Consider the following 10,127-nt stretch of genomic DNA (forward strand, 5'->3'; position numbering starts at 1 on the left):
ATACAATTAAAATGGGAAAATGATGATTTCATTTAGGAACTATCTGATCAAAGATTAAAATAAAATGTAAATAAGATTATGACTTTGTCAAGCACTAACATTCATCAAATGCCAGTTATTTGGTGAACTTTAAAACAGGTTTTTTTTTTTTTTGCTGTAGTCAGAATAGACGGGTGGATGCTGGAGTGGAGGTGGGGCTTTTGGAACACTACATGAATGGTAGTGGCAGCCATAGCAGCAAGCAACAGCATATCTTGTGTGGGTGGTGTGGCAGTAGGTATGCATGTGAGTTGATCACGGATGACTTGAGCACATATATAAGGGTGCGTTGGATCTATGTTACAGTCAGGCTGTATGTATGGCATGTGAGTGGGGCGGCAACTTGAGTTGGTCTGTCTGAACTAGCTCAGTCTTTTTAGTAAAAAATTCCCTCTTTGTATCTTGACGGACAGCGTTTTCCTGTTGAGCTGCAGTGGATGGATTATAACAAAAAAGAGGGAATTTGGCTCTAAGAAGACTAACTTTAAAAAAATGTATCTATTTGATTTGACTCATGTGGACGACTGAAGCTTCATATGAACTTCATATAAACTTTTAATACATTTTTGCACAGAAGGAGGACTGTGGATTTTGTCCCCCATCACTTCCATTGTAAGGTCATTATGAAGGGATCTTCTAATGGTCAGTATGAACATGAGGAATGATTACAGCAAGACAAACATGTTTCACTGTTCATTTGGGCTCCTGACTGTTGTTTTCAGACAGACTTGAAAGATTGTGAACCTGCCCTTTAACTGACACCTGGGATGCCCTGAAAATCAAATTTTCAAAATCAAATAATTCAACTAGTTATTTTGTCTGTAATGTAAAGCTTATTTATATGCACAGTAACCAGCATGGATATAATACTTCCCCTTTTTATTTTAAGAGCATATTCCAAAATCAAGCTCACAAAGTCTCACATGTTAACATATTAACACCATAAATAATCAAATCAAATGGAAATCTTACAGGCCACACCAGAGTTGTATAGATAAAACATGTTTAGTCAGTAGATAATTTCAGAAAACAGTCTCACAATTTCAAAGTTGTTTTAAATATTTATAGCTAGATATTAAAAAAAAAATATTGCATACAGGATGTTTAATGGTGTGGAGTTGTCTTAGAGCTATATGCCCACACAGTTTTAAATGACTGTGTATGGCTCAGGATCCTGATTGTGAAATGCCCAATCAGGGACAAAAAACAGCATTGATGTTTGATTAAATCAAATCTACTTGCAGGAGTCCTCACAGATATGTTGTAATAAATCAACAACTCATTTTGAGCACTAATTCCTGACTGTGTGTAGGTGCAACATAATCAGTTTGCCTCCTTCCTGGCAAAGCTCTCCTTAGTGAAGCAGCAGGCTTTATGTCTCATCACAACATCCGAATCTGTCCTGAGGGTGGAGCAGCTCTCACACACCAGTTCAACTGACTGGATACTGATGGAGAACCCGCTCACGTCTCCTGACGCTGGAGGAAATCAAACAGTAACCCGGCGGCAGAGAAAGCCAGCGGTAACGTCCGGCACTTCAAAGACGACACTCCATCCCCGCATCCTGAGGGAGCCTCCGACATCCATGATGGCAGCGTGGACTTCCTGTGAAGTGCTCCAATATCCAATCATTTCTCCCTCCTCCTCCCCCACCGCTTCAAGCTGAGGGTAATTAAATGCCTCCTTGGAAAACTGATGAAGAGTCCATGTTCATCACATGAGGGATTTTGATCATATACAGCTGTTGTCACATGCAGCAGAGGTGTGTGTATAATAGTACTTACAATGATACACTCGCTCTTTCATGCTTTATAACTACACACTCAGTGCTTGATCCTGGAAAAAGTATCTTAAGGATTTTGGCAAACAAAGTTCACAGAGCATTCAGTCCACACAGAGTTGCTGGATCAATGTGTTTGAAGTTTCTCTACAACATCACCGCATGTCAGTCATTTTTAAAAAAAAAAAAAAAAAATCTAAAATCAGTTAATAAATACTGTAAAATCCACACTGTTCATTCTAACTGACAGCTCTGTATATGGTACTTCCTTCACGCTTGTTGTAAAGTCAGTTCTTCACATGAGGGGATCCGACTGTCAGCTCATCCAGGCCTCTCTCTTCAGGAAGCTAACGGCGTCATCAAACCCCTCCTGACATAATGACTGCATGCCGCCGGCGGATGGAGGGAACAAAGCCTGGTTCAGACGTTTGATGTTCTCCACGGAGAACTGAGGAAACCAAAGAGAACGCTACGTTTACATCATATCTCTTAGAGAGCCAATAATAGTCGACTGTCATCACACACTTTGTTTGCACAAAAATATCACATTGGTTATTAAGGTAATTAGCAGTTGTGGAAATAACTCATTTCTTTCTGCAAACAGTGATATGTAGTGGTGGAATCTTCCATCCAAATAATCAAGATTTTTGCAATATTACATTCATTTCTGGGAAGACTGGCATCACTTGGGGATGTGCTGCTGTATGTATGAAATGCATCTGTGGTTTTTTTATACATTTATTCTGCTGTAAAACTTCTGTGTATGCAAAGCATTCGCATGAATGTGTTATGAATGTATGTATGCATGTGTGATGCAAACACACACACACACACAAATATATATATATAATGCACTATTTGTTACTAGTAGTTTGGAGGAGTTTGAGGGGAGGGTTGGTGTGCGTAGGGCTGCATTTACTGTATGTTTAAAAATTAATTTAATTTAATTTTAAAAAATGAAATATAATAGTAAGTACTACGATATGAGTTTATTTGACCTTTAAAGCAGTATGTTTCTTTTTCAGATGTGAGTGGTGTGATAAAGAACTCCATTGTTCTAATGTTCTTTTACTTCTTCCTTTCCAAAGCAATCAAATGACTTTTTTTTGCTATGAACATTTGATATCACCTTCTTGTTTTTTTAACAAAAGTTGTGTGGCTTTCCTGAGGTTCACACTCTACCAACATACAAACACATATTTATTTCAATTTCAAAATAAAAGAAATAAAGAAATAATTCAGGCTAGCAGCTAGTCACAAATGTCTCTGTTGGGTTTTCACCACATCACACCCACCAAATAGGAGTGAGCACATCTTAACGGTACACCACTGGAGGAAACAGGACACCAGGACACTCTCCAGAATGGATTGTTTGAATGGTGTTACTCTTTCATATAATCATGAGCTGTTAGCTGGGAGGACATGTGAGGATCTGCTAACACTTTATAAAAACTATACTGTATGTGATGTCAAAATGTACCCAACAATAGTAATCAATAGTTGATTTTTTTTAAAGTACAACATTAGATATGTTTAATGTCATAGTGATCCAGCACCCACCATTATGTTCATGTTGGCCAGCTTGAGTTGGGTCTTAAAGCTCCCCCTGTGGACAGGACACACATCCTGCAGCCCAGCAAAGGGGGACACGGTGACAGTTCGTCCCACAGGCAGGACTGGCAGGCTGTCTGTTAAGCCTCCATCAATCCATTTCTAATGGAAACAAAACAGAAAGTCTAAAAAAAAAGGTGATCCTGTTGACAGGAGACATGTTTGAATGAATATCACATGGTTCAGCGAGGGGTCAGTGCACAATGAATGAGCCTGTTACCTGTCCTCTGAACTCCACCGCTTGGATTCCAGCGTAGACCGGCACGAAGCTGCTGGCCAGGAGAGCCTGAGCGGAGGAACAACAAGTGAAGGACAGTTAATGGTGTCAGTAAATGCTCCGTGACCCACAGAAACATCAAACAGTGTTTCATCAGCAGGAAGCGGCTGGATTTAACAACAGTTTGACGACTAAAATGATCAATATCTCAAACAAAAAATCACTAGCATGTCAGATAAAGGAGACACAATGCTAACATTTTGTGCCATTACTACTCTGCAGTCTGTAGACGTTCATTACACAAGTATTGACTTTGTTAGGGTCGTTTTCAGGTCAAAGCAGTAACGTTCACAGTATGATGGAGGGAAACAAAAGATGTGAAACAATGATAAACATTTATGACTCTTTTAAACTGGAATGATCTGTGTATGTTATGAAAAGAGAGTGTGCACCTTTATGAGCTCTTCCCTGGAGGTAAACCTGGATATGAGGTGGTTGTCGCCGCTTTTGGAGTGTGTTATTGAGACGTGGAGGCGGTCAGTGGCCAGACTGTGAGCGTCGCTGGGTAGAATCTCCTCTATCCCCTCCCTGGAGAGCAGCCACACAGATGCTCATTTGTCAGGTTCTTAATAATATCCCCACAGGGCCTCATAAACGCAGTGCTTTCAACAGCAGCATGTAATTATTACTCAGTCTGTTCAATATATACACAAGCATCCAAGCATGCTAATTAGGAATAGAAGCGTACAGTCAGGTGACTGGGTTGAATTCATGATACAGATACAGACCTCTTACAACTGGCTTAAGCTAGTTGCCGGCGACCCGGTGGATGTGAAGAGGTTAAGACACAAATTCTTAAAATTACTTGATTTTATCTCATTAAAGTCCAAATATATTTCATTTCAGGAGTTGAACTGCTGGACATAAGTTGTCTCCTACTTCACTGTGAAGTCCATCCTCAGTGTGTGACCACGTTTGGCTCCAAGCTAGTTTTGATGTTACGACTCATGCTCATATGTAAATGTCTTCAACTCCAATGACAAGACACATGATTTGTGACGTAACATGACAAAGAGTTTGGAGCCAATCGTGGTTTGGTATCGTGATGTGGAAACTTGAAGCCTTCAGTGCACAAACATTGAGAAAGTACAGTAGAAGAAATTTTGTGTCCAGCAGTTAAACTTTTAAGAAGACACAATTTAATATTCCAAACAGAGGATTTTTCTCTTAAAATATATCTGAAGGGGATTTTAAAAACGGAGAGTGGCCCACTTTGGCAGACTTTTTTTCACAGTTTTGTTGCTTCTGCTACAGCAGCCTGAATAGTTTTTAGTTTCAGGCGAGACCACTTGATTTGATTGTGGCTTCCAAACACAGAGACAATTCAAAAAGCTTTAAATAAGCTGAAGAAATGTATTAGAATTATGATTATATTATTTTTGATATTTAAAAACATAATACAAAAGGAAACAAATTAAAATAGAATAACAAAATGGCATAACATAAAGACTAGAGATACTATAGTGCAGTAATAAGTTGTTATGTATTTTGTATGTGTACCTGTATAAGCATATGTAGGGATATTAATGGATTTGTGCAACCACATATGCATAGTGCATATTCTGTTTATCTGTATGTTTTTATGTGAAGCATGAACATGTGCAGGGAGTGAAAACAATGTTTCCTTGTGCACATGCCAGTCTGGTTTTGAATTAAACTGATAAAAGCAGTTGAGAGCAGAAGCAGCGCTGTGACATCACAGCGTTCCAGTAGTGAATGATGTGTATGATGAGTCCATGAAATTAAACTAAAGATAAGTCACATAAATAACATAAATATAATATAAACATAATTATTTGTGAGTGACATGAATGGCAACAAAGTCAGTGTTACCATGGTAACACTCCACAGCATGTTTCTGTAACATGCGATACGAATTAGACATTTAGCTACAGCTGTGATATAGCACAGCAGATATCAGTTAGACACACATGTGGAATTGAGCAACGTCTGAGTAATCACCGCAGCGTGAGCATGAAGTCGTATCCAGGTGTGACGGCTCCGAACCTCTGTCGTCTCACGCTGTCAGCAAACATGTAGGTGAATTCCTTACAGTGCTGAGAGAGAAGCAAACAAACATCACACTCAAGTCCATCTGCTTCAGATTAAAATGTGTTTTAATCAGCTGTTCCAGGAACTAACCCATACCTGACACCTATCTGACTATATGTAAATACACCTGAAATTTGATTGGTACAATACCTGTGTGGGCAGGCACCACCATAGCTTGCTACACCGCTTCAATTCCAACTTCAGTGTGATCAAATACACAAGAAAGAATCATTTGCACGAGGTAGTGCTGATCACAATATTCATTTCATAACCTGATATCCTCGTCGTCTCTGATATTTTCTTCTAAGCTTGCAATTTTTTTAGGGGCCTGGAGTAAAGATGTAGAATCACCTATTTCAGCTCTGCATGAGAAACCAAAGCCCTGTGATTCATTTTACATTTTACAACATGTTGTTGCTGTGATATCTTTTCAGAGTTGTTCCTCTCTTAAGATTATTAACTGTGTTGCAGTGTTTTGGGGTCTAATAAGCTTTCAAATTCACTGATCTATTCCTCAGATTTCCTGGATCATATTTCATGTCACTGGTACCTGGAGCAACACTCCCACACCAACGCAGCCCCCTCCAGATAACTCTGTAACGTTAGTGATTGTGTATTATTATGATATATTATGATAATGTTGGAGATACACAAGTGACATAAAATGCTACCATCTGTAAAAGGTGCTAGCATTTTACCTTGTGGTGAATACAGTGGTACATTTCAACCTTGCTGACGTAGCCATCTGTTCCGTAGCCTCGGTTGCTAAGGTTGTTGCTAAGGTTTTTCCATGCATTGTTCACATATCTCATATTTTAGATTGGATTCCGGCTGTACGGATGTATTTGAGAAGTTGACGTTTCAAGTTAAGAACAAGAAAAAGTAGTGAAATCCTACTACTGTAATTTAATTCATGGTTTGTTGATGTAGCCTTCTTGGGTGGGGGGGTGGGGGGGCTTTAAATAGACAGGAGCTGATACGGCCTGTTTCAGAGGCTGAACCGAGGGGCTGGATAAAGGGCCAGTAGAAGATAAACAGTAGCACCGTTTTTTGAACTGTAAATCATGCAAAGATATTCCAGTAGAGCCCCAGAATATAAATATAGATCTGGAAATATGCAGAATATGTCTCCTTTAAAATGTCTTGGTTATAATATTTGCCTTGAAGATTTGACTGAATTATGTGTGTCTCCCCGAATACCAATCAGAGCTGCTATTATAACTCTCTTTCCTTTTATTCTATCTCACTGTCCTCCATGTTAACCTGCCTGAGGATACAATATTAAACCACATGGGAACTAAATATCAAGTGTTTCATCTTTTTCCTTTTTATTCTAATTTGAACTGTGCCACATATTGGGGGGAACCAGCATTGGGAATTTTTTTGTCAATCTGGGCCTTGAACCCACAAGCTTTGCTTCGTGAGGTTCTATCTTTATTTCAAATCTAAGTTATTCTCCAAATACTGTGATCTGTGGGTGTTACTTTCTACATTTTAAGAGCTGTAGGGTGTTAAATATTAAAAGGACGGGAATGCTAGGATGTCAAATCTTTGATATGGAGAACAGCATTCCACCTTTTAAGTCTTTAATTCGAAGCTCACAATTTGTAAAACTGTCAGAACTATAGAAGAAATAATAATATCACTCTAAATTCCCTTATTTCAGTATTTTTCTGATTTATATTAGAATAACTATATTCTGTTTTTGCTAAGGGACTTCTGGAAAACCCCTCAAGGACCCCTGAGGGTTGTCCGACCCCAATTTGACAGTCACTGGTCTACTGAGGAGCATCACTGCTGCTCTCTATTGGCTCAATGAGGAAACCAATAGTGTACCTCTAGTTTGTCAGGAGCCGTGATCATTACTGCTGCCACCAGGGCCCCGGCTGAGGCCCCTGCACAGGCCCTGAGGGAGCCCAGCAACTTGTCCCCGTGGCGGAGAAAAGCCCCCACAGCACCAAGGTGGTAGATCCCCAAGAAACCACATGCAGCGAAGGACAAGTTCAGCACCGTCATCTTCAACACCTGCACAGACACGACACCAGGACATCAGTCACGTATGATTCATTACACATTACAGTTCTACCTGCTCTTTAGTACAGTCATATATATATTTTTAACATTTTATTTGGTGTTGTTGAACCAACAACTGCACGCTGTAAAAGTCTTCAGAAAGTTTCAAAAGTTTCATCTTGTGACAAATCGTTTCTAAATCTTAAAAGAGATAGTTTGAATTATTGAATGTCTTTTTTTTTTATTTCTGTTAGGTAAGATGAGAACATATTAACCTTGATAGATTGAAAATTAATTCAAAGGCAGGGTATATCTACCATCCAGACCTGAGGAAGGTTATTCCTATTCATCTGCTCATTGCCATATCATTCAGTATGAAATTATGCAACATGAGTGTATGTGTAAGAGCTTGGCGAAAAAAAGCAGCACTGGGCGATTATTCATTATTATCATCTTTCACTTCCAGTGGAATCATATTGCCTTGTAGAGCTGTTGTCCAAGTGTTCTTCACCTTACATTAACCTGAACCCAAATCTGTGTCCACTGATAAAGATGTTAGTGTGTTAAACCCAAAATTCACATTTTTTGCACATGACATATAATTAAGAAGTAGGATTGGTTTGAATGTCTGTCTGCAGGTCAGTGGTGAATGTAAAAGGACTTGTTTTAGGACAGGCCTGAGAACATGCACACTAGAGACTTCCGCCAGCCAAGTCGGCTAACTTCCAGTTAGCTCTCTGCTAACTTGAATGGGATAAAATAATTTAATTATGCTTTTCTAAACTGTCCTAATGTTATCAGACCAAATGGAACAAGTCTTTCGTGGGGGTTGTGTGACACTCAAAACAATTTATCCACCTTTTTACAGCTGCAACAGTAGTGACAGAGTAGGCTACGGCGGAGCCTGTGACGTAAGCAGCGCTTGACAGTGTTTTTGTAATTACTCTCACTGCCAGAAGGGGCAGACAAAAGTCCCACACTCCAGCTTTAAAATAATCGTCCAAGTGCCCAAATTAAAGTTTTTCTTGTCATACTCATTCCTCCTGTTCATGCTGACCATTCATAATGCACTTACAATGTAAGTGATGGGGGACAAAATCCACAGACCTCCTTCTGAGCAAAAATATATTTAGTTTATCTGAAGCTAATATGAAGCTTCAGCATGCAAATGAGTCAAATCAAGTAGATATCTTTCAACCGCAGCTCAACAGGGAAACACTGTCCGAGGAAACCAAAAGAGGGAATTTGATGCTAAAAAGAAAGTAAATGTGTCAGATATCCACTTGATATGACTAATTTAGACTGTCATATAAGCTTCACATCGACTTTTAAATGCATTTTTGCACAAGATGACTGTGTGGACACACTATGGATTTTGGCCTCCATCACTTCCATTGAAAGCACATTTGAAGGATCTTTTAATATCCAGTATGAACAGGAGGAATGATTACAATGAGGAAAACCTCCTTCACTGTTCATATGGACACCTGATTGTTGTTTTAAGACACACTTGAAAAACTGTGAACCTGTCCTTTAATCATGAAAGTCATTTGTTCTGTCAAATATGAAGTGTTGTTTTGGGTGATAAAGCCTCTCAGGCAACGTGGAGTAAAAGTGAAACTCGTTACATCTAGCGATACATGTTGCTGAGTATAGAATGATTTCTTTAAACCCTCTTAAGCTGTCTGAAAATCGACTATATGTTGTCAGAATAGGAGTTACAATGTCAAAGCACAGACCACTACCGCTAGCTACCGATATCAGTATGAAGTGAATGATTGGTCGAGCTGAGAGGACATGCTGTTACCGTGTTCACGCTCCCGCAGACAGAAAGCTTTGACTGGCTTTATTGTGGAACAGTTAGATACAAGGTCAAACTACTCGTCGCCACTGGTCAACACAAGCAAATATCTGGCTTTTGCTCCACTAAAGACTACACTACAGCACCATTCATTTAGCGACACACTCATGTGGGAGGTAGTAAACAATAATACTTCTTCCGCTCACGATTTTCAAAATAAAACCTCAATCGCCATAACGTATAAATGTCATTATGCTTTAATTCAGTAACTTCACATTTCACCAGCAGACTCCATCTTATCACCATTACCAGTGGTGGAAAGTAGCTAAGTACATTTATTCAAGTGCTGTACTTCAGTACAACTCTGAGGTACTTGTATTTCCATTTGATGCTACTTTATACTTCCACTCAGCTACATTTCAGAGTGAAATATTGTACTTTCTACTCCACTACATTTATTTGACAGCTTTAGTTACTTTTCAGATGAAGATTTGACACAATGGATAATATAACAAGCTTTTAAAATACAACACATTGTTAAAGATGAAACCAGT

At 39.1% G+C, this 10,127-nt stretch overlaps 1 protein-coding gene across 3 annotated transcripts; it reads right to left on the reverse strand.

Moving 5' to 3' along the window:
* Nucleotides 1-901: 901 nt before the first annotated feature.
* pnpla4 (patatin-like phospholipase domain containing 4) lies at nucleotides 902-9,765 on the reverse strand. Of its 3 annotated transcripts, none has more exons than XM_067583033.1 (7): nucleotides 9,570-9,765; nucleotides 7,596-7,775; nucleotides 5,670-5,764; nucleotides 4,100-4,235; nucleotides 3,651-3,716; nucleotides 3,380-3,532; nucleotides 902-2,267 (listed from the first exon to the last, which is right to left on the reverse strand). In XM_067583033.1, exons 2-7 carry the CDS (start codon nucleotides 7,773-7,775, stop codon nucleotides 2,136-2,138), a joined length of 762 nt encoding a protein of 253 aa, XP_067439134.1. In that variant the 5' UTR covers nucleotides 9,570-9,765; the 3' UTR covers nucleotides 902-2,135. The 3 variants fall into 3 exon arrangements, with proteins under 3 accessions (XP_067439134.1, XP_067439133.1, XP_067439136.1); XM_067583032.1 differs by having other exon boundaries at nucleotides 7,596-7,784; nucleotides 9,580-9,764; XM_067583035.1 differs by lacking the exons at nucleotides 7,596-7,775; nucleotides 9,570-9,765 and having other exon boundaries at nucleotides 5,639-5,758.
* Nucleotides 9,766-10,127: the final 362 nt, after the last annotated feature.

Source organism: Thunnus thynnus, chromosome 24 (assembly GCF_963924715.1).
Source record: "Thunnus thynnus chromosome 24, fThuThy2.1, whole genome shotgun sequence".
NCBI classification, from domain to species: domain Eukaryota; kingdom Metazoa; phylum Chordata; class Actinopteri; order Scombriformes; family Scombridae; genus Thunnus; species Thunnus thynnus.